The 25187-nt window shown below is 36.2% G+C and overlaps 1 protein-coding gene across 1 annotated transcript in view; it reads left to right on the top strand.

Moving 5' to 3' along the window:
• Nucleotides 1-412: 412 nt before the first annotated feature.
• The window catches only part of IMPG2 (interphotoreceptor matrix proteoglycan 2), a gene marked incomplete at its 5' end in the record, with an annotated part of 86024 nt that continues 61249 nt past the window's right edge, over nt 413-25187 (top strand). The window contains 4 exons of the mRNA XM_082696192.1: nt 413-497; nt 942-1193; nt 13617-13783; nt 17933-17964. Of these exons, the coding sequence (XP_082552318.1) occupies nt 413-497; nt 942-1193; nt 13617-13783; nt 17933-17964 (536 nt within the window). The remainder of the gene's footprint in view (nt 498-941; nt 1194-13616; nt 13784-17932; nt 17965-25187) is intronic.

Below are 25187 nucleotides of genomic sequence, written 5' to 3'. Positions count from 1 at the left end.
ATCTGTCATGTTCAACCACTAGATTCATAAAAATTGTGAAACTCTGTGAATCATATGTGAAAGAGTATTTTTAAGTGGACTCTTTGTTAAAGGCAAAGAAAGAGCCGTAAAGAGCTTAGCTGGGTAGATTAGAATAAAGAAATTGTCTCTCCCCATCTGTTCTAATTAGCTTATCTCTTCCGCTTTCGTAGCTGTGCTGGTTATTTCAGGAAAGAAGTGACAGGTATTTTGAAAGGACACCGTTTTTATTTAGCTAATTTATAATGGTTTTGGAATGTTTGTCATTTCTCAAGTATAAACTCTTAAATGTTAGACTTTTCTTATAATAATTTGTTACTGAAAGTTTCAAGTCTTTTCGGGTGTTCAAGTTAAGGATTTTGGTTTCTTCTCATTTCCTTTGATTTTGGCCCAAATGATTATGTTTCCTCATTTGGGGAAGATTTCTCTGGGTATTTTGATATTTGTCGTGATAGAAGGAAACCTTACATCATTAACAGGTATTTAAAAATCTATATATTTTTTCCTTATATTTGTATTATAATCTCTTTAAAAATAATATTATATGAGACAACTGTTGTAAGAAGTTGAACCAAATGCTATTATTTTAGTGTTTGTTATTGCTTCATTTAAACTTTTAAAATCTCTCCAATAATTTTGGTTTTTTTCTTTAGTAATTTCTACTTCGGACTTACTTCCTCTTATTTCTTGTGTTGCAATTGGATATATAGTTATTTCAATAACCAAGAATCTTGAAATAAAGGAGTAGGAGTTAGATGGAAAAGAATTGACAGCTCACTCCTCCACTCTTAAGGCATACATGTCTGTAGTCTGATCATGACTTTAAAATTGAAATACGGCACAAAAGTCTGTTTTTATTTGTTACCTTTCATACTGTATATTTGTTCATTATCAGAAGACTTGTCTATGCTTTCACTCTGTAGCACAAACCTACATGTCTTTAGAAGATATCCAAGAACCCAAGAGTACAGTTTCTTTTTTCCTGACTGACTCAGAATCCACAGACACTTCTCCTTCTACTGAAAGGAAACTACCTCTGGACCACAGAGAAACTGAGAAACAGTGGTTGCTGAGAAGAAGGCGATCTATTCTGTTTCCTAATGGTGTGAAAACCTGTCTGGGTGAAAGTGTGACCGAGGTTGTGGCAAACCATGTGAAATATTTTAAAGTACGAGGTAAGTGAGCATCTAAACCTTGGGGCTTCATGATGCAATTCAAACATAGTTCTAACATGTGTGTCGTATCTTGTAAAAATTCAAAGTCTGTGATAATTTAGACATACTGAGCCAAATATTATCTTTGTATTAGCTATGGGAAAGGGACTTGCTCAAAGTATAGTATTTATACAGATTCAGAGGAAAGTTTAAGAGTGGAAATGGCTAAAGCCTTTTAAGCATGTCAAGAATACCAGTTTATGTTATTGGAAAATTTAATTATTTTTCCTTCATCATTCAGTAATTTGTTTAAATATACCCGCAAAATGTATTGTCCATGGCATACTTACCTATTTGGATAATTAGTTACTTTATATACATGAAAATATAATAAATTTCTATATTTTATAGTGCAGACATTCTGCAGATTCATGATGATAAGTCTCTGGTTGGTATACATAAACCTTATCATGTCTAAAATGATGGCACTTCTCACAGTGGACCTGAAAGCAATTAACTAGGATTTTATTTATTTATTCATTTATCATTAAGATTTTATTTATTTATTTATTATAAAGATTTTATTTATTTATTTAGAGATAGAGACAGCAAGCATGCAGAGGTGGGGGTGAGGAGTTGCGGGGAGGACTGGCAGAGGGAGAGGCAGAGATAGTCTCAAATAGACTCCACACTGAGCCGGAGCCTGATGCAAGGCTCTATCTCATGACCCTGAGATCACAACCTGAGCCAAAACAAAGAGTCTATGGGATGCTTGACTAACTGTACCCAGGATTTTATTTTTAACTAAACAGTATTATCCTTGATCAAATCCTTTTTTATTATGTGTATAAGTTCTGTACTTACTAACCAAAATAGCTTAATTGACCATAGTATGTCTCTGAGTTTTGAGGGAATCTCACACTTTTTGCTGCTCAGGAGACAATAAAAAGCCATAAGATGGGTGTGATGCTAGCAAACTAAAGTAGAGGTAGATGATTAGACAGCAGGGAAATCGGACTTGCTCATTTATGTATTTATTCAACAAATGTTTATTGAACACACATTTTCCATGCCCTGGGCTATATGGATCTTCAGTCTAAGCTGCTGCTTTATCTTCTTTTTTACTTTCCTCTCTCTTGTCCTTTCACTTCTCCTCCCTCACCAAACCTTAAGTCTTTTTATTTTTATATATTTTTTCAAAGAAAGTATTTTTTAGTTTTTATTTAAATTCCAGTTAGTCAAATACAGTGCAATATTAGTTTCAAGTACACAAGTTGAGGGATATAACATTTATATACCACACCTGGTGCTCATCAGAACAAGTGCAGTCCTTAATCGCCAACACATATTTAACTCATCCCCCCGCTTCCCCTCCAGCAGCCCTCAGTTTGTTCTCTCAAGAGTCTGTTTCTTGGGGTGCCTGAGTGGCTCAGTGGGTTAAGCCTCTGCCTTTGGCTTGGGTCATGATGCCAGGGTCCTGGGATCGAGCCCCGCATCAGGCTCTCTGTTCGGTGTGGAGCCAGCTTTCCTCCTCTCTCTGTCTCTGCCTCTCTGCCTACTTGTGATCTCTCTCTCTGTCAGATAAGTGGATGAAATCTTTAAAAAAAAAAAAAAAAGAGTCTGTTTCTTGGTTGGCCTTTTTCTATTTTAACCTTTGCTCATTTGTTTTGTTCCTTAAATTCCACATATGAGTGAAACCATGCAGTATTTATCTTTGTCTGACTGACTTATTTCACTTAGCATAATACTGTCTAAGCAATTGTTTTTAAAATAAAAAATTAATACCAGATATTACATATATTTATATATTTAAATTTTTTTATTAAAGTGACACTCTCTTGGGGTGCCTGGGTGGCTCAGTGGGTTAGGCCGCTGCCTTCGGCTCAGGTCATGATCTCAGGGTCCTGGGATCGAGTCCCACATCGGGCTCTCTGCTCAGCAGGGGGCCTGCTTCCCTTCCTCTCTCTCTGCCTGCCTCTCTGCCTACTTGTGATCTCTCTCTGTCAAATAAATAAATAAGATCTTAAAAAAAAAAAAAAAGGCTTAAAACCACAGTATCAACACAGTGCTAAATTAAAAAAAAAAAGTGGCACTCTATTAACACCTTTTTAAAAGCAGGTATTTATATTTCTTAATTTTATGTTGGTACTATCAAACATTACTAAGTAATAAGCTTTCCTTTTACCTTTTTAATGGAAATCTATTGACTGAGCCTTTGTGTATGGGGTATGTGCCAGAAGTGGCAAATTCTAAAGAGGATGGAAAGAGAATAAAGGATTGAAGATGAGTGAGAATGACAGTTTATAACTTAACAAAATATGATTTCTACTACCTGGATTTTTACTTTTAAAATAAATAGATCAGAATATCTATATAGCTGTTGGTTAAATAGTGAAGAGTAAATAACCACTTAAGAAATGTTATGGGGATGCCTGGGTGGCTCAGTTGGTTAAGTGTCTGCCTTCAGCTCAGGCCATGACCCTGGGATCCTGGGATCAAGTCCCACATCAGGCTCCTTGTTCTGCTCCTCCCTCTGCCTGCCACTCCACCTGCTAGTGCGCTCTGTCTCTAATAGATAGCTAGATAAATAAATATATAAATAAAATCTTGATATAACCACTTAAAAAAAAAGAAATGTGGTTATATCAAGTCAGGAAACAACAAATGTTGGCAAGGATGTGGAGAAGGGGAACCCTCTTACACTGCTGGTGGGAATGCAAGCTGGTACAGCCTCTCTGGAAAAGAGTATGGAGGTTCCTCAAAAAGTTAAATAGAGATAACCTAGGACCCAGAATTTGTACTGCTAGGTATAGGGTACAAACATAGTGATCCAAAGGGGCACCTGCACCCCAGTGTTATAGTAGCAATGTCCACAATAGCCAAACTATGGAAAGAGCCCAGATGTCCATGGACAGATGAATGGATAAAGAAGATGTGATACACACACACACACACACACACTGGAATATTGCTCAGCCATCAAAAAATGAAATCTTAGACAAACCATAAGTGACTCTTAATCTCACAAAACAGACTGAGGGTTGCTGGGGGGAGAGGGTTTGGGAGAAGGGGGTGGGATTATGGACATTGGGGAGGGTATGTGCTTTGGTGAGTGCTTTGAAGTGTGTAAACCTGGTGATTCACAGACCTGTACCCCTGGGGATAAAAATACATGTTTATAAAAAATAAAAAATTATTAAAGAAAAAAAAATGAAATCTTACTATTTACAATAATGTAGATGGAGCTAGAGAGTCTTAAGGGAGTGAAATAAGTTAGAGAAAGACAGTTATATGATTTCACTCATATGTGGAATTTAAGAAACAAAACAGAGGACCATAGGGGAAGGGCAGGAAAAATAAAAGATGAAATCAGAGAGGAGACAAACTATAAGAGACTCTTAACTATAGGAAACAATGTGAGGGTTGCTGGAAGGGAGGTGAGTGGGGGGATGTTATAACTGGGTGATGGGCATTAAGGAAGGCACTTGATATAATGAGCGCTGGGTGTTATATGCAACTGATGAATCACTGAACTCTACCCTGAAACTATTAATAGAGTATATGTTAATTAATTGAATTTAAATGAAATAAAATGAAAAATAGGAACAGATCAGCAAAAAAAAAAAAAAAGAATAATTGTGGTTATATCTTTTAATTTCTTATGTTTTTAAATTTAAGAGATACTATTGAAAAAGAAGCCAACAAAATGAAAAGCATTCCTAAATAATTGATTTTCAAATACAGATCTTATGAATGGAATCATTGGAAAGGGACCTCACAGAGCTGAAAGCGTTGGCACAAGCAGATCAAGATGGTACCAATGTTGGTACAGTTGTTACTGTCATTTGTAAAGAATAAATGTGTTTTTGAAAATTAGGAAAAATGAATATTTCAGCATAGGTTGTAAAGAGATTTTGTAGATATAATTGAGGTTATGCACTCAGAACAAAATGTTTGGAACTTAGAGGGAGAGATCATTCAATGTCCAACTAAGCTAATTCAATTTAATGGTTTGCCCAATTTTTCCTTCATAGACTGTCTGGCTTCAGTTGCTAGTTGGTGTAACAAACTTGAAAAATATCTTCAAGTTTGTTACAAAGTTCTTCATAGCAAGAAGCAACTGCATTTAACCTAATGATTTGTAAAACTAAACAGACATTGAGGGTGCTTGGAATTGAATGCAGTTAGTAGTATCCTCACATTTAAAAAATTCCAAGTGTAGTTGCAGTTTTAAAATACAGCTTTAGTAATGTATACATTGAAGGATTATGAGCTGTGTATTTGAATTATACTATTTGATTAGTTTTGAAAAATGTATTTACCCTTGAAATCATCTTGCAGTTAAGAAAATGAATTTATCAGTTACCTCCAAATATTTTCTCATTTGCCTTTGTAATCTCTCCCTCCCTTAGCACTTCCCTTTATCCTGGTACTGAGGCAATCGCTAATCTGTTTTTTTTTTTTTATCACTATGAATTGTTAGCATTTTCCACACTTTTATATATGAATGTACAATATGTACACTTTTTTTTATCTGGCTTAGTGTAATTATTTTGAGACTCATCTATGATTCTTTTTGTGTATCAGTAGTTTGTTACCTTTTATTGTTGAGTAGTCTTCTATTTTAGGGATATATCACATTTTGGGATACTTCAGTTGTTTTCAGCTAATGGTGATTATAAAGAAAGCTGTTATGAACATTTGTTTTTAAGTTTTTGTGTGAACATATGTTTTCTTTCTATTGGTTAATAGGAGTGGAATGGCTGGGCCTTATATGTTTAGCTTTTTGTGACATTTCTAAAATGTTTTCCAATGTGGCTGTACCACATAATATGTAATAGATTTCCAGTTTTCCACATTCTTGCAATACTTGGTATAGTCAGTCTTTTTTTTTTTTTTTTAAGATTTTATTTATTTATTTGACAGACAGAGATTACAAGTAGACAGAGAGGCAGGCAGAGAGAGAGAGGAGGAAGCATGCCTCCCGCTCAGCAGAGAGCCTGATGTGGGGCTCGATCCCCGGACCCTCGGATCATGACCTGAGCCAAAGGCAGAGACTTTAACCCACTGAGCCACCCAGGCGCCCCTAGTCAGTCTTTTTGAACTGTAACCATTCTAGTGAATATGAAGTGATCTCTTACTGTGGTTTTAATATTCATTTTTTTTTTTTTTTTTTATAAATTTATTTTTTATTTTCAGCATAACAGTATTCATTATTTTTCACCACACCCAGTGCTCCATGCAATTCGTGCCCTTTATAATACCCACCACCTAGTACCCCAACCTCTCACCCCCCACCCCTTCAAAACCCTCAGATTGTTTTTCAGAGTCCATAGTCTCTCATGGTTCACCTCCCCTTCCAATTTCCCCCAACTCCCTTCTCCTCTCTAAGTCAAGCAGAGAGAGTCAATTATCATATGGTTTCACTTATTTGTGGAGCATAATATTCATTTTTTTAATGGCTAATGATGTTGAGCACCTTTTTCATGTACTCATTCACCATTTGTGTATCATTTTTGGTGACAACCCAAATGATTGGGTCATTTGTCTTATAGAATTGTAAGAGTTCTTAATGTATTCCAAATACAAGTTTTTTGTCAGATATATGTTTTTATATGTTTTGCATACAGTTTCACCCAATGTGTGGGTTTTTTTTCTTAATAATGTCTCTTGACAAAGAAAAATTTTAAATTTTGATGAAGTTCAATTTATCTTTTTTTTTTTCTTTTGGATTATCTTTGCCTTCAGTGTTATATCTAAGTTTGCTTAACCCAAAGTGACAAGTATTTTCTCCTATTTTTCCCTACAGACATTTTATAATTTTTAGGTTTTGTATTTAGGTCTATGATCTACTTTGAGTTAATTTTTATATATGGTGTATATTGATCAAAGTTAAAATTTTGCATATGCAAAGACAGTTGTTCCAGCAGCACTTATTTAAAAAGATTATCCTTGGGGCACCTGCGTGGCTCAGGTAAGCATCTGACTCTTGATTTAAGCTCAGGTCATGATTTCAGGTTCACGGAATTGAGCCCCACTCTAGCTCCATGCTGGGCATGGAGTCTGCTTGAGAGTCTCTCGCTCCCTTTCCCTCTGCCCCTCCCCCTGCTCATGTGCTCTCTCTAAATAAATAAATAAAATCTTAAAAAAAAATTACCCCAGTGTTGGGATGAGATTTAGGCAACTAATGAATCATTGAACACTACAACAAAAACTTATACTATATGTTGGCTAACTGATCATAATGAAAAATAAAAAACAAAATGCAAAAAATACATAAATAAATACAAACATGAGGCAATAAAAAATTTATCCTTTCTTGCCTTTGCACATTTGTTGGAAATCAATCTTCTGTCTATGGTGGGTCTACCTCTATAGTCTTCATTCTTTTTCACTGATCTCTTTGTCTATTTTTATGCCAATACCATACTGTCTTGATTATAATAAGCTTTTAATAGGAAAAGTTCTTCAACTTTGTTCTTTTCTTTTAGATTTGCTTGGTGATGTGAGGTCCTTTGTTTTTCATATAAATATTAGAATCAACTTTCCAACTTATACAAAAGGGCTGCTGGAATTTTGATTGGAATTGAGGTGAATCTGTTAGTCAATTTGGAAAGAATTGTCATCTTAACAATAATGATCTATGAACGTGATATATCCCTCCATTTATTTAGGTCCTCTTCAATTTCTCCTGGCAGCTTTTTATAATTTTCAGTGTATTGGTCTTACACATCCTTTTTATCAGATTTAGTTTACTTTTTTCATGCCATTGTTAATGGTATTTTAGTTTCTGATTGTTCCTTGCTAGTATATAGGCATACAACCACTTTTTGTATATTGACCTTTTATTGTGTAACTTGCTAAATTCACTTATTAGCTCTAGTAGTTTTTGTGTATTCCTTAAGGTTTTCTACATAGATTATTATTTTATTTGCAAATAAAGATAATTTTACTTCTTATCTTCCAATTTATATGCCTTTTATTTCTTGCCTTATTGTACCAAAATGTTCCATATGCTTTGGGCACCATGATTTTGAGAGGAAAATACCTTAAAGAAAGACTTTGTTCCTTACTGGATTCCTACGTACTGAGTAATATGCACAGCCTGAGTCCTAGTTAACAGGATTAAAGACAGATTAAATGCAAGCATTTCTTTCTTCAGAGTATTGCCATTACATTTTGCCTTCCTCCAGCAGTTTGCAGGGCAGGCTTTCTCTGCCACAAGAGAGGCATTTGTAGATCACCTGTTTTCTCAAAAATCTTCAACAGTCACTAAAGAGGATATGAAAATTGTTTGACAAGGTTGGCATTTCAGAACAGGTCTACTTCTAGGCCATAGCAAAGTGTGTGGCAGTTCTCTCTGGTAAAGTTTTGCCCTTCTTAGTACCTCTTTTCCTGGGATGTGCTGATTTTACTCTTCATTCTACTGGCTGCAGTGTCCTATGTGGGTTTTCTCTCTCTCTAAGCTGCATGAGGGCTCTAGGCTACCCCCCAACCCTGTCCTCACCCAGTTCTCCTCCTCTATTTAAATGTACATGTTCTGAATTCTGTATTTCATGTTTGTTAATTGGACATTCTTGTCAGATAGCTCACAAATGGAAAGCCTTTGGATAAATTAAGGATATATTACTTTTCTGGAAAGAATTGCTTTTATAATTTTATTGAGACATAATTCACATACCATATAATTCATCCATTTAATGTAAAGAATTCAATGGTTTTCTAGTATATTCACAGAAATGTGCAACCATTATTACACTGAGTTTAAGAACCTTTCATCACCTCAGAAAGAAACCTCATACCCTTTAGTCATTACTCTCTAACCCTTTATTTCCTCTGTCCCTCTTCTGAGGTCTAAGCAACCACAAATCTGCTTTTTATTTCTATAGAGTTATATATTAAGGATATGTCAGATAAATGTGATAATATAATGTGTGGTCTTTTGTGACTGACTTCTTTCACTTTGCATAATGTTTTCAACTTCGTTCATGTTGTAGCATACTTTACTAGTTTATTTTTTATGGCCAAATAATAGTATTTCCTTATATGGCTATACCATATTTCATTTATCCATTTGTCAGTTGTTGGGCATTTGGGGTGTGTTCAGTTATTTAAGTGTATACTTACAAGTAGAATTTCTGGGTTATATGTTAAACATAAACATAAAGTTAAACTTTATGTTTAACTGTATGAGGAACTGCCAGGTAATACTTTATCTAAAGTAGCTGTATCATCTCAATTTCCTAACGGTGATGTGTGAGATTCTTATTTCTCTATCTTTGCTAGCACTATGATTTTCCTTTAAAAAAAAAAAATCACCACCATCTTAGTATGTGTGAAATAGTATTCCCTGGTTTTGATTTGCATTTCTTTAATGATTAGTAACATTAAACATTATTTTATTTGCTTTTGTCATTTGAATATATTTTTTTGAAAAATATCTTTGAATCCTTCCCTTTTTTCAGTTTTTAAAAAATTATTGAGTTGTAACCATTCTTTATATATTCTAGATACAGGTTTCTTATCAGGTAAATTATTTGAAAGTATTTTTTCTTATTCTGTGGTTTCTCTTTTCACTTTCTTGGTGGTGTCTTCTATGCACTAAAGTTTTTGATTTTGATAAAGTCCAGTTTATCTATTTGTTCTTTTTCAAAATTATTTTAGTTATTCTAGGTTTATTGTAATTCTATATGAATTTTAGAATTAGCTTGTCAATTTCTATAAAGAAGTCAACTTGTGTTCAGATAGGATTGCTTTAGATCTGTAGATCAGTTTAGTGATACTACCATCTTAATGTTAGTGATTCATGTGTGGATGCTTTATTTTGCATTTTTCTGAAGGTGAATGATAGCGCTTTTTCACATATACATATATTTCCTTTGTAAAATGTTTGTTCCAGTCTTTTACATGTTTTGAAAATTAGATTGTTTGCCTTTTTATTAGAGTTGTAGAAATTCTTTACATATCCTAAATACTGGTTCTGTGGGATATATATATATTTTGAATATTTTCTGCCAGAGGTATGGCTTGCCTATCCATTTCTTTTTTTAAAAGATTTTGTATGTTTATTTGATGGAGAGAGACACAGCGAGAGAGGGGACACAAGCAGAAGGAGAGGGAAAAGCTGGCTTCCTGCTGATCAGGGCTCATTCCCAGGACCCTGGGATCATGACTTGAGCTGAAGGCAGATGCTTAATGGCTGAGCCACCCAGTCACCCCTGCCTATCTATTTTTAATTTTATTTGATGAATAATTGTTTTGATAAATTCTAATTTCTTTTTTTTTCCTTTTGTAGTTGTTGCTTTCTCTGTCCTATCTATGAAATCTTTGCCTGTCGTCAAGTTATACATATTCTTCTGTGTTTTCTTTTAGGAACTTTGTAATATTAGCTTTCATATTTCAAATTATTTTTTGTGTATATTATAAATAAATTATTGAGATTTATTTTTCTTTCTTTATAGATATACACTCAGTCTTATAATATTTTTTATAATTTCTTTGTATCATTTTTTTCATAACTAGACCTTATAGACATTCATTTTTTGTGACAACAAAAAAATTATTTATTTTGCCAATTGAGACATTGACCTTTGCATTGTCTTCTAGTGGGCACTAAATTTTCATGTGAAATTTTTAAGAAGCAAGGAAGAATTCTGAATCTACAGGTGGTCAGCTCTTCCTCAGTCAACCATGGCTGGATTCTTCTGAATTCTATAATATCAGAAGTTCTGAAGAGCAGTTATAAGGATGCAGTTTGCAGTTAGTTCACTGAAAGAGAAAACTAAGTTTGCAACCAAAGTTTCATTTTAACCCTAAAAAATCAACTGTTAGAGGAACTTTAAATATTCATATATTTTCCTCTCTGTTAAAGTGTAATTTTTTTTTTTTGGCTTAGACTATCTTCTTCTATCAAAAAAATATGAGACAAACAGAATCCATTATGATGATAACACTAATATTCATGCAGCACTAAGGACTTTATAAAACTCTCAAAGGTAGATAGGTAAGGCAGTAATGATTCATCTAGTTAAATAAGAGAGATGAGTACATTGAAGCCTTAAATGGCTAGGTAAGTTACCCCTGGTTATGAAGCTAGTACACGGTGCGGCTAGTGCTAGTATTCAGTTAGACTTTCTGACTCTGTGAGTTCAGGGACTTTACCTTAATATGCTATTGGGTACGCCTTCAGTTTTCTTGGAATGAAAAATAATGGTCTTGATCTCTATGCATTTGCATCAATCTTTCTCCCTCAGCACTCTGTTCCTCTTCCCTCCCATCTCAGTCTGTCTGTTGTCCACAGTGTCTGGCATTTAGCCAATGAAATGACTGCAGGATAGTTCTATACAAAATGTGCAGACAACCTGTTTAGCATCCTTTCAGATTTGATCCTTTGGAATAATTTAGCAGATAGATTGAATTATTTTTTATTTTAATAAGCAGTACCTTTCTCTGGAAGATCATTTTAATATTTTTAGTTCTCTTATCTTTAAAAAAATTTCTTTATAGTATAATTGATGTACAATGTTACATTAGTTTCAGGTGTACAACATAGTGATTAGACAAGTTTCTGTATTATGCTGTGCTCACTATAAGCATCACTACCATTTGTTACCATACAATGCTATTACAATACCATTGGCTGTGTTCCTTATACTGTTCCTTTTATTCCTGTGACTTATTCATCCCATAAATGGAACCCTGTATATCTCACTACCCTTTACCCATTTTATTCATCCCCTCATCCCCAACCCCTCTGGCAATCACCAGTTTATTCTCTGCTCCGACTTTTTTTTAATAGACTTTAACTTTTTTTTTTTTTAAGATTTTTGTTTTTTTATTCAACAGCAATCACAAGTTGGCAGAGAGGCAGGCAGAGAGAGAGGGGGAAGCAGGTTCTCCACTGTGCAGAGAGCCCGATTTGGGGCTCGATCATGACCTGAGCCGAAAGCAGAGGCTTAACCCACTGAACCACCCAGGCACCCCATATTTTAACTTTTAAAGAAGTTTCAGATTTACAGAAAAATTCAGCTGAAAGTCCAGAGAGTTACCTATACTGTTACTCTTCCACACACACATTTAGTGTAGTACATTTGTTACAATTGATGAGCCAATATAGACCCATTCTTCATCTTCTTTTTTTTTTTTTTTTTAAGATTTTATTTATTTATTTGAGAAAGAGAGAGAGACAGAGATAGTGAGAGGGAACACAAGCAGGGAGGAGAGGGAGAACAGGCTCCCCACCAACCAAGGAGCCTCATGGGAGGCTCCATCCCAGGACGCTGGGATCATGACCTGAGCAGAAGGCAGACACTTAACTGACTGAGCCACCCAGGAGCCCCTTGCACATCACTCTTTTTTTTTTTTTTAAGACTTTTTATTTATTTGAGAGAGAGAGAGAATGAGAGAGAGAGAAAGAGCGCACGCATGAGAGGAGAGAGGTCAGCAGAAAAAGCAGACTCCCTGCTGAGAAGGGGCTTTGATGTGAGAATTGATCCCAGGACTCCAGGATCATGACCTGAGCTGAAGGCAGTTGCTTAACCAACTGAGCCACCCAGGTGCCCTTGACACATCATTCTTAACTGAAGCTCATAGTTTATGTGCAGTTTATGCTGATTGTGTTGTACAGTTGGTGGGTTTTGAGAAATGTATAATGACATATATCCACTATTACAGTGTTCTACAGAGTGGTTTTCCTACCCTAAAAATAAATCACTGTGCTCCATGTCTTTATCTCTCTCTCCCCACAATCCTGGGAACCACTGATCTTTTCACAATTTTCATATTTTTTTTCCAGAATATCATATCATTGGAATCATATAGTATATAGCTTTTTCAGATTGGCTTCCTTTACTTAGAAATATGCTTTTAAGAATTCACTGTGTCTTTTCATTGCTTGGAGCCTCATTTCTTTTTGTCACTGAATAATATTCCATCAGCGTCCTGGGATCGAGTCCCACATCAGGCTCCTTGCTCAGCAGGGAGCCTGCTTCTCCCTCTGCCTCTGCCTGCCATTCTGTCTGCCTGTGCTCGCTCTCTCTCCCTCTCTCTCTCTCATAAATAAATAAAATCTTAAAAAAAATAATATTCCATCATATGGATCTTATTTATTCTTCCACCTATTGAAGTATTCTCAATATCTGTTCCACTTTTATAAAACATAAACATAGATTTTTTTTTTGAAAGATGGGAAAAATACCCTGCCTATTTGATGTGAGCCTATTTGTAAGGGAAAGGAGTGGGGAGTTCAAATTCTCTTCATATCTGAAAAGTTTAAACTGGACATGTATCAACAGAAGAGCTTTGACTGAGAATCATTCCCGCGCTCCTCCAGAAAGCACAGTATGGACAAATGTCTTGGGAATCTGAATAAACAGATTCATGATTGTTGTGAGAACCTCAAAGTGCATTGATTTTCCATAAAGTACTTCTCTGTCTGTTTCCCAGTATGTCAGGAAGCTGTTTGGGAAGCCTTCAGGACATTTTGGGATCGACTGCCTGGGCATGAGGAATATCATTACTGGATGAATTTGTGTGAGGATGGAACCACAACTATATTTGACATGGGCACAAATTTTAGTCAGTCCGTGGAACATAGAAGTTTAATTATGAAGGTAAGGGTACTAACAAGGGAAGTATAGCTGGGCTATTGTAGGAGCACTTATACACAGTTAAAGCCTGAAGGTAGAAAGAGCAAATGCCAAATCCCTACTTTACTTTTTGTTGTTGAACTAGGCTATTTGAGTGAGCTGTCATAGAGCATAGCCTAGTCTTTATATCCCTAGCTCTGGCTGTTACAGCAAACATTGTTAACCCAGTAAGAGCCTCAGGCTTATGTTTATAAATGTAAATATTTGGAAATAATATTCAGCAATGGTTTAGGCTAAGAATATAAATCTGTAAGAGTCTAGCATTCTTGACAAAATTTTGCACACTATCAATTTGGAGTACCTACCAATGACCCTAGTTAGGATAGAAGTTGTAGTTTGTTAAGTAAATGTTAAATATAAATATAATTCTAATTAGTGAACTTGCTTACTTATTCTCCTTCTTTTAGACTTAGTTTATTCTTAGCAAAGGATAAGTAAGCATGCATATAGACAAATAAACTGCCTGCCAACATTCTTCTTCTCTCTCTCTTTTTAAAATGATTTACTTATTTTAGAGAGAGAGAGCACAAGTGGGAGGAGGGGCAGAGGAAGAGGGAGGGAATCCCAAGCAGACTTCTCACTGAGTGTGGAACACCACTTGGGCTTGATCTCACGATCCTGAGATCATGATCTGAGCCAAAATCAAGAGACAGACACTTAACTGACAGAGCAACCCAGACGCCTCTCACCGTCCCCTTTTCCTATAGCATGCATGTATTCATAAGAAAATGAAGCTGGTTAGATATATGTGGTAAGTCGCTCATTCAGGCTGATATGCCCTATATCTATCCTTGTCCATCAGTTTGAGTCCTACCTGTCCTCAGTTGAGATATAACCTGCCTTATGACGAATCAACCCCAGTCTCATAGATTTAACTCCCATAATTCTTTGAGCTCCCATAATTCTTTAATGTTGTACCACTTGCATTTTATTATTATTAGTTATATGTGTGATTTCTTCTACTAGACTATGAGCTGAAGAGCAAGGATTGTGTCATTATTTGTCATTTTGCATTCCTGTGATAAAATAACTATGCGATAGATATTTGTTGAAATAAAAGTGTATAAGCACTAATTGCAATGTCTTTTTCCTATTTGTTGCAAATAATTAGAAACTTTTACAAATATTATCTTAAATACTTGCTTTAAGTATTATATACCTTAGAGAGACTGAAGAAAGAATTATTGACTGGATAACTCTGAGCTTTTATTTCGAGTCTAGTAAAATTGGATTAGAACATCATAAAGTAATACAATATATCATCTGATTCTTTTTACTTTAAGAATTTTATTTTTAGTAGAGACATTCTTTCAACATTTGGCCCTACATTGGGATGATCTCATTAACTAGAAGCAAATTGGGAACAGAAATATGGTCTGATAAATATGGGTGGACCCAAGACAAATCTTGCAGGGTTATAAACATTTCAACGTTGTGCAGGTTTTTGTGGTTTTAAAATACATTCAACTTTTAATCATGGTACCTCACATTTTAAGTCAAGGTGTTACATTTTTTTCTTCTGTCACATTAAAAATTTTTTAAATTTATTTACTTTTTTAAAAAAGATTTTATTTACTTATTTGAGAGTGAGCAAAAGCAAGAGAGAGAGAGAGAGTGCAAAAGCCAGGGAAGGAGGCAGAGGAAGAGGGTGGAGCAGTCTCCTTGCTGAGCAGGGACTCTGATGCAGGCCTCCATCTCAGGACCCCAGGAATCATGAGCTAAAGACAGACACTTAACTGACTGAGCTGCCCAGGCTCCTCAATTCTGTCACATTTAAAAAAATATATTTTTATTTACTTATTTACTTGAGAGAGAGAGTCCTCTGTCACATTTTGAAATGTTCAATATTAATAATTATGAGAATAGCTACCAGTTGCTTAGTATATATCATGTACCAGGCCACATATTAAGCCCATTAAAACATTATATTTAATAAACAACAACCCTACAAGGAGGTACTAATATCCTCAATTTATAGATAAGCACATTAAGCATCAGAGTTATTTCTTTCTTTCTTTTTTTTTTTTTGTATTTTAATTTTTTATTTTTTTTTAATAAACATATATTTTTATCCCCAGGGGTACAGGTCTGTGAATCACCAGGTTTACACACTTCACAGCACTCACCAAAGCACATACCTTCCCCAATGTCCATAATCCCACTCCCTTCTCCCAAACCCCCTCCCCCTAGCAAACCTCAGTTTGTTTTGTGAGATTAAGAGTCACTTATGGTTTGTCTCCCTCCCAATCCGGGCTGGAGCTTAAATTCAGACCTGCTTCTCTTTTTAAAAATGTTTATATTTTTTCTGTTTACCATTCGGCCTCCCTTCTCAGTAATTACCAGTTTTGCAAACTGCTAAATTTGGTCATATGGAATATTGGCAAATTTGCTAATATGGAGTAGCTGTTCAGTAAAAAAATACACACACACACATATTTACACTTATATTACTGTTGCCATCTCAACTGTGCCCAGGTTATAGGACCAGTTGATAGAGCAGCAAATACATAGGATATAAAGTTAGTATTACCATACATGAGCACGTGATGTTACATTGGAAGGTATTTTTCACAAGTGGAACTTTTCAGAAGGGAAAATTAGAATGCATTGGAAGTATACTTTCAATGACTATGTAATAAAACATGCAAACAAAGTGGGTGTTACGTCACCTGAATTGAGTCTTAAATAACAAGTACAAGTTAGCTGAATGAGGAGGAGTTTGGGAGGAACAGTTCAAGCAGAGGGGACAGCATAAGCCAAATGTTTGTAGGGAATGACGAGGGCCACTCTACCAGAAGGGTAGATTAGAAGTGATAGGAGATCAGACTGGAAGAGTAGAAAACTCTGTGAACGATAGGAAATCATTGAGGGATTGTAAGTTGGTGAGTCACAGGCTGACTTGACAGTTTTGAATTTTAAAAAGGTCATTATGGTTTCTATATACCATAGGATGGATTAGAGGGATCAGGGGGACTAGTTACTACCCTTACTACCCCATGCCTGAGGAACTGAGGGTCCTAGCTAGACACGAGATACAGGAAGCATGAGGGATACAAATAGGGAAAAAGATTAGCAGGACTCTGGTAGGTTGGATGGGAGTAGGAGAGGTTTAAGGGAATGGCCTGGAAACCTCCTTGTTGATAGTTTGGATGACTAAGAACAAGAACTTGGGGAGAGAAGCAGTTTTGTAGATGAGGTGGGAGATTGAGTTCACTTTTGAATATGTTGTTTTGAACCACCTGTGAAATGTGAATTGGTTGACATTTAGGTATGAAGCCAAAGAGAGTGGTCTGGGTTATAAACACAGCTTGTAGGAGTCACCAGGCCCAAGGTGGTAATTGAAAGCATTTAGAGTGGCTGAGATTATTCTAGGAGACTTTGTAGTATAAGGAGAGCAATAGGTTATTTATAAATATCATGAGAGTTATTTAGAATAATAGTCTTTCCATTTTATAGATGAGAAATTGAAGGATTTTGGGTTTTGCCTCTGTTACGAAGCAAGAGAAAATGGGACTTGAAACTAGGTCTTCTAAGTTAGTGTTCTTTTTATTATGTTGGTCTCAGAATAAAACCATTAATTTAGAGGAAACTTAGGAACAATTTGCTTTGGAATGCCCCAGAAGAATAATCCAATTATTGGTACAATATATCTTTTTGTCTGAATTCTGGATAAACAGATTTAGCATTTATTTTATCCACGTATTTATATTATTCTGGTTTAAGATTTTCTATAAATGTATTAGATCATAAAAAAAACTTTGATTCTAAGTCCATGGAAGGTTGAAGTAGAATTCTCCAATCTCCAATTTGTAGATCTTTTTGGAATGATTAACAAGTGAAGTCTGTTAATCTGTGCCCATTAAGAAAAAGCACAAGAACTTTTGGAAACATAAACAGAGGCTGAGTGCCAGGACATTCCCATAGTCCTAAAACAAACTTGGCATTGTTAGTACCTTGCTTTAACTATTTGTCTAACCGTAGAAAATAACAGCATAGATTTATAGACTAACAACGTAATGTTAGGGTATTAGTGTTTTCTATGCAATAAATTCTGTTTACTACTTAATAACTGTCATGAACTCATAGAGTCATTTTTATTTTTGTTTTCCTTAGAAACTGACATATACCAAGGAAACTGTAAGCAGGTGAGTGTCTTTTTCCCCCCTAATTTCATGTTTGGCAACAGAAACATGTCATGCTTACTCCAAGATTCACACCAAATTTAATGGCCCTTTTCTATTTTCTTGCCAGTTCCTGCAATGACCAGGGCTGTGGGTTAACCCCAAATGCTTTTCTGCATGTTGAGGCCACTTTCCTTTCAAGACTTCCGTCACAGCCACTGTGCTTGTTTATTTTCTGACCTTGCCGGGAGGCAGACTTTTTCCTTTCTCTTGGGTGAGAAAACAGATTTCTGGAAGGGGAATATGGAATGATCTACTTTTGTTGAGGCTGTGGTCTAAGAGTAAAAATGTTACGAAATGGTACACCTTTGTGGAAGATAGTTTATTAAATGGTGGTCGGTGGTATGGATCACTTTACAGAGAAATGATGATTATGAGTTTGAAGTATAGGAATAAAACAACCTTGATGAATCCTCCAATATTAGGATTCTTAGCTCTATTAGCCTTTAGTCTTAGGATTAAGGTCATTTCTGCCTCCTGAGCAATAGTGGTACAAAACAGCTCATGGAAGATGTGAGATTTTGAGTATATAATGATTAATGATTTCAATTCTATCCATACTCAAAGTATCAAGATTGTGCCAGTATGTAGGTAATTCTATAGAAAACATTATTATCGCATAAAATCCAGGTCAGAGTCCAGAATTTTTCTTCAAATTAGGAAAACATACTGAAAAGCCAGTTAGGTGAGTCAGTTTCTAGAGATCCAAACTGGGCAGCAGAGTCCAGGCAAAAGCATAGTTGGGGTTTACAGGTGGGTGCTAGTGGGGTATCAAATCAAACTTGAGTAAACAGGAGGGAAGGGGATTCTGTGTGATCTCACTTGTTCATAGAGCTAATGTTATCACTGAGTCTCTGGTGGGGCCTGGGATTGAGCACCCACTTAGATGTTGGGCCATGTGGTTTCTTTCTTTTTTTTTTTAATTTATTTTAAATTTATTTTCAGCATAACAGTATTCATTATTTTTGCACCACACCCAGTGCTCCATGCAATCTGTGCCCTCTATAATACCCACCCCCTGGTACCCCGACCTCCCATCCCCTGCCCCTTCAAAACCCTCAGATTGTTTTTCAGAGCCCATAGTCTCTCATGGTTCATCTCCCCCTCTGATTTACCCCAATTCACTTTTCCTTTCCTTCTCCTAATGTCCTCCATGTTATTCCTTATGCTCCACAAGAGAGTGAAACCATATGATAATTGACTCTCTCTGCTTGACTTATTTCACTCAGCATAATCTCCTCCAGTCCTGTCCGTGCTGATACAAAAGTTGGATATTCATCCTTTCTGATAGAGGCATAATATTCCATTGTATATATGGGCCATATCTTCTTTATCCATTCTTTTGTTGATGGGCATCTTGGCTCTTTCCACAGTTTGGCAGTTGTAGCCATTGCTGCTATGAATATTGGGGTACATAGGGCCATGTGGTTTCTTGGGTGTTGACTCTTCACCCCTGAAAAACAGAGTTTGGTAGTTCCTTGTGATTGCCATTAAACACACAGGCAGTGAACTAAATACTCTGGAGAGTCCCACCAGTCCTAGTAATCATCATGGTAGTACCTAATGAAAATGATAGCACGTTTTCCACCTATTATATGGTTAAGAAGCTTGTTCTCATGGCATTAAAGCTGGAAGAAGCTCTGAGGTTTACTTGGGAGGTGGATGTTAGCAAGTGTAGAGCCTGTGGGTTATTATAAAGTGGTGGAAGGAGGGTTATCTTAAGTAGGTTATCTTAAGTAGGACGGTCATAACACTGTATGGGGTTGGGTTGGCTTATCACACACTTACCACACACCCAGTTGGGTAGCTGGAAGAGGCTTAAGGTATAGAATGTGTAGTTTTGTGTCTTTCTGTGGGTCTCACTTCAACTGGGTGCATTTTTCCATAGCTACCTAGTATTTCTCACAGTGAGATTATATATAGGAAAAGGAGAAATTTTGCGCTATGGTCAGTTGTCTCCTACTGTGTTAATCACATTCAAACAAATTCATGAATAAGCATCATAGCAGGACTGACTGGATTATATACTTATATTGGTAAGGCACTGTCTGTACTAGGTATAATAAGGGACTCAAAATATTATTTGCTATTCTTAGAAAATTATGTATAAAAATAACATATGAAAATATAAGTGAATTTTGAGAATTTTAAACTCTAAAGCATCTTTCCCATGTAACTAAAGCAGACCAGGTTGGGCTGGGGTGAGAACTGCCAACCATGGTAGTTGCTGAAAAGGGTGACCTCAGGTTAGGTAGCAGTGGGAGCTAAACCCTGGGAGTTCCCTAAGAATTCACTAAGCCCATCTTTCTCCCGCTTGAGTATTACAGTGATCCACTGAAACCTTTAATTTGCCCATCATTTTTCTATATTCAATTTATTTTTATGATTTTTTTTTGAGATTACTATTGTATTCTCTGAGATTCTCATGTTGGGTTTTATTGCTGCTCTAGCAAATTACCACAGACTTCATAGTAAACAACACAAATTTCCCCTACAGTTATGTCATTCAGAAATCTGACATGTGTCCTAAGCTGTTGCCAGGTTTGCATTCCTTTCTGGAAGATATAGGGGAGAATCTGTTTTCTTGCCTTTCCAGCTTCTAGAAACTACCCACATTACTCGGGTCATGACTCCCTTCCATCTCCAAAGCTAGTAATGGCTGGTCAAGTCTTTCTCCCATTTCATCACTCTGACACTCTTCTGCACCTTTCTTCCACATTTAAGGATCCTTCTGATTATGCTGGATCCACCTAGATAAACCTGGTTACATTGCCTATTTTAAGGCCAACTAATTAGCAACCTTAATTCCCCTATGTACGTAACTTAACATATTCACAGGTTCTGGCGAGTAGGATGTGGCTGTCTTTGAGGGGCTATTATTGCACTTATCATACTTTTTTTCTTTGATTTAAATTGCTGCTTCTTTATGAACTCTGACCCACCTACTGGACCATATTTGGACAAATACTCTGTTTTCTATCCCTTTAAGCTTCCCATATAATCATTTGCCCTGTGTCTTAAGAAAAAAATTTTTTTTTGATTGGATTATTTGTTCTTTGGGTGTGGAGTTTGCTAAGTTAATCCAATCAAGAAATGGGCAGAGGACATGAACAGACATTTCTGCAAAGAAGACATCCAGATGGCCAACAGACACATGAAAAAGTGCTCCATATCACTCAGCATTAGGGAAATACAATTCAAAACCACAATGAGATATCACCTCACACCAGTCAGAATGGCTAAAACCAACAAGTCAGGAAATGTGAGAAGCTAGTGAGGATGTGGAGAAAGGGGAACCCTCCTACACTGTTGGTGGGAATGCAAGCTGGTGCAGCCACTCTGGAAAACAGCATGGAGGTTCCTCAAAATGTTGAAAATAGAACTGCCTTATGACCCAGCAATTGCACTACTGGGTATTTACCCTAAAGATACAAACGTAGTGATCCAAGGGGCACGTGCACCCGAATGTTTATAGCAGCAGTGTCCGCAATAGCCAAACTATGGAAAGAACCTAGATGTCCATCAACAGATAAATGGATAGAGAAGATGTGGTATATATACACAATGGAATACTAGGCAGCCATCAAAAGAAATGAAATCTTGCCATTTGCAACAACATGGATGGAACTAGAGCATATCATGCTTAGTGAAATAAGTCAAGCAGAGAAAGACAACTATCATATGATCTCCCTGATATGAGGAAGTGGTGATGCAACATGGGGCTTAAGTGGGTAGGAGAAGAATAAATGAAACAAGATGGGATTGGGAGGGAGACAAACCATAAGTGACTCTTAATCTCACAAAACAAACTGAGGGTTGCTGGGGTTGGGGGGTTGGGAGAAGAGGGGTGGGGTTATGGACATTGGGGAGGATAGGTGCTTTGGTGATGCTGTGAAGTGTGTAAACCTGACGATTCACAGACCTGTACCCCTGGGGATAAAAATATATGTTTATAAAAAATAAAAAAAAATTTTTTTTTCCAGTTCACTTAGGACCTTACATCCCACTTTACCTCTTACACATCTCCCTATCAGTGTTTCTGTTTTTCTTAAGTCTTCAGCTTCTTCCATTACTAACTCCTTATTAGCATTTGAACACACTCAAGTCTCTCTCATGTTACCTATTTACAAAAGGCCCTTCTCCAGCATTTGCAGTATGTTATAGCTGGGTGTCTTGAAAGCCTCTCCACTCAGCTCCAGTCCATGCTTAACCTCATACCATCTGGACTTACTGTGAAGTCTCAAAAACCAGTACAAACCACCACCTGGGATATGTGCTCACTGAAATGTTGTTAAATGAATAACTGAGTTTCTGCTCGATTATTCAAGTTTATTAGCAGGTCTCTGGTGATATTCTTGGTGTAAAGACTGTTCTTTGGCTTTGTTTTTTTTTTTTTTGGTACCTCAATTAACTTACTTTTGTCGTTGAGGATGTCTGTCGCAAAGCCAAATAATGTGTTTTTTAAGCAGATGTGCTACTCGGTTTGGGACATGTGTCCCTATTCCATTACTCTCTGTTATCTCTTATATTTGTTTAGTCTCTCATATTTTTATAATGCTTCTGCATATATAATATTTTATTTAGTTTCCATCATACCTTTGGGAAATTGGTAGTGTAGGGAAGTATTCTTGTTTTCGAGATTAAGTTCTTGTGGCCCAGAGGAACTGAGATATTTTTCTAAGGCATAACAAAGTTAATGATACTTCTGGGACCAGTACCCAGGATTCCTGGCCCTGTGCCTTGAGTTCTTTTGTTGTCCTGTGCTGATCACAGTTAACAGATTCAAGAGTAAAGCAAAGTAAAGAAAATTGTCAAGGGAAGTAGTAATCTAGATCGGAAATTATGCTTGGCTTGTTTTTAAACTTATGCTCAGTGTGTCTCTGATATCTTTTGGTACCATCTCACCTGAATTCTGATAGGATTAGGTAGTAGACGTGAGGAATAAATTAATGTGCTGGACGAGCTGAGGAAAAGTAGAAGGTTGTTTGCTGCTGGTATTAAGCTAAAGGTCTTAGCTGAACAATTTCACATTTGTGGTTTGGCCTAGAAATGGAGTAGTATTTCTGTCTCCAAACTCAATGCAACTTTGTGTCCTTGTTCTGTTGTGACATTTTAGGGGATCCCTGCAGGAGGCATACCTAATGAGAACATGTTGAAAGGATTCTTGTTAAGTGGTTTTTTTTTTTTTTTTTCACTGTGTTTTGAAAGGAGAGTGGGAAAATGAGGGATTAAGCATTGGACTGTTAGACAAGAGATTTGAATTACTGATCATTGCCTACTTACCATCGTTAAAATGTTATTCTGAATTTAGTAAGTGAAATCTAGTTCTACTGAAGTAAACAAACTTCTCTGTTGTGAATACTTCCTTAGAGAAGTATCTGAAATTTAACTTTTTTACTTATTTTTAGTTGCAGTAATTCTCTTCTTAAATTAAAAAATTTTATTTTTAATTGAAGCATAGTTGATATATAATATTATATTAGTTTTAGGTGTATAACATAGTTATTCAACAATTTTATACATTATAAAATTCTTACCACCGTAAGTGTGGTTACCTTCTGTCACCAAAGTTATTGCTATATTATTGACTATATTTACTGTTATTTATCTTTATCCCTGTGACTTATTTAACAAATGTGATCTTGATGTGGGGGATAATTTGACTGAAACCTGGTGAGGTCTTGTTACTTTGCCATGTCATCCCAACTTCCTGTTCCAGTTACTGTGTTATGCTTTGGCCCCTCTGTCTTACTTTGACCTTTTTGCTCTTCATGTCTGGTTGCTCTCCAGAGCTCTCCAACTTTTACTGGGTTTCCCTTTCTTTTTCTGGGCCCTTATATACTTTGGCTTTTAGGTTTTTAAGTTTATGTAGGCCATTATTATTACAACCTAGTAAAACCATGTTGGTTGCCCTTCTAGTCAATATGGCTCACGTAAAGGCCATGTTGTGAGGAATTAAGATGAGTGAGAGAGGTTTCTGGAATCCGATGGGCCTGTTTTACATCATAGCTCCTCCATTGTCTAGCCATGTGACTCTGAACAAGTTCTTAACCTCTTCTAATATTAGTTTCCTCTTATGTATAAACGAGGATAATAGTATTTTCCCTTTAAGATTGTTGCTGGAATTAAATGAGTTAACCAAGAAGAAACACTTAAGACAATGCTTGACACATGATAAATTTAGTAGTACTCCTTCTTGCTGTTGTTATTGTTGAAAAGGTAACTAGATATGGTTAGGAATTTTAGGCCTTGGGCCATATCAAATCATTGTGTCATCCAGGAAAAATTGCTTTATTCATTTGGACTTTATTTTTTCTTCTATTAAATGAAGGTATTGGCAAGGCATTCTGCCTTGTGGACAACTGATAGACTCTTTTCAGATCTAATTATGTTAATATCTGTCTCAAATGCATTTGAATCTTATTTATTTTAGCTCTACTCCCTGCAACCTGAGAAGTCTCTTGATACTTTCTCATCATCTAGGCCCTTTCTCATTCATCCCTCATCATAATGACTTACCCAGATATCGTATTCCTTGGGTTTTTCTAGATGACAGACAGCTCACTGAGAAACAATTTCTTGCAAATGCTTCTAAATAACCAAAAGTGATAGTTTTGTTGTAAGGGTTTAATATGTTATTCTTTCTAGATAGTATTTTTTAAAAGAAGAAAAATCTTTATGAGATTTTTTGAAACTCAATTTCTCAAATTTTCTTTCTTTTCTCTTTTTTAAAGATTTTTAAATTTTTAAAGTAATTTCTATACCCACTGTGGGGTTGGAATTCACAGCCCTGAGATCAAGAGTTGCATGTTCTACCAACTGAGCCAGCCAAGTGCCCCAGTTTCTCAATTTTTTTTTACCAAAGCCTGGGAGTTTGGGGAACATGATCCTAGTTGACTTCCCCAGTCCAGTTCTAATGATAAAATATCTTTGAATTATCATATTTAATTTCTTTTTTTTAGTTTTTTTTTTTTTATTCATTTATTTGACAGAGAGAGAGATTACAAGTAGGCAGAGAGGCAGGCAGAGAGAGAGGGCGAAGCAGGCTCCCCGCCGAGCAGAGAGCCCGATGCAGGGCTCGATCCCAGAACCCTGAGACCATGACCTGAGCCGAAGGCAGAGGCTTAACCCACTGAGCCACCCAGGCGCCCCCATATTTAATATCTTAATTTTAATTTTAACTTTAT

Source organism: Mustela nivalis (genome assembly GCF_964662115.1).
Source record: "Mustela nivalis genome assembly, chromosome: 1".
Classification (NCBI taxonomy): domain Eukaryota; kingdom Metazoa; phylum Chordata; class Mammalia; order Carnivora; family Mustelidae; genus Mustela; species Mustela nivalis.
Note: the sequence above shows the minus strand (reverse complement) of the source record. Positions and strands in the feature narration are given on the sequence as shown.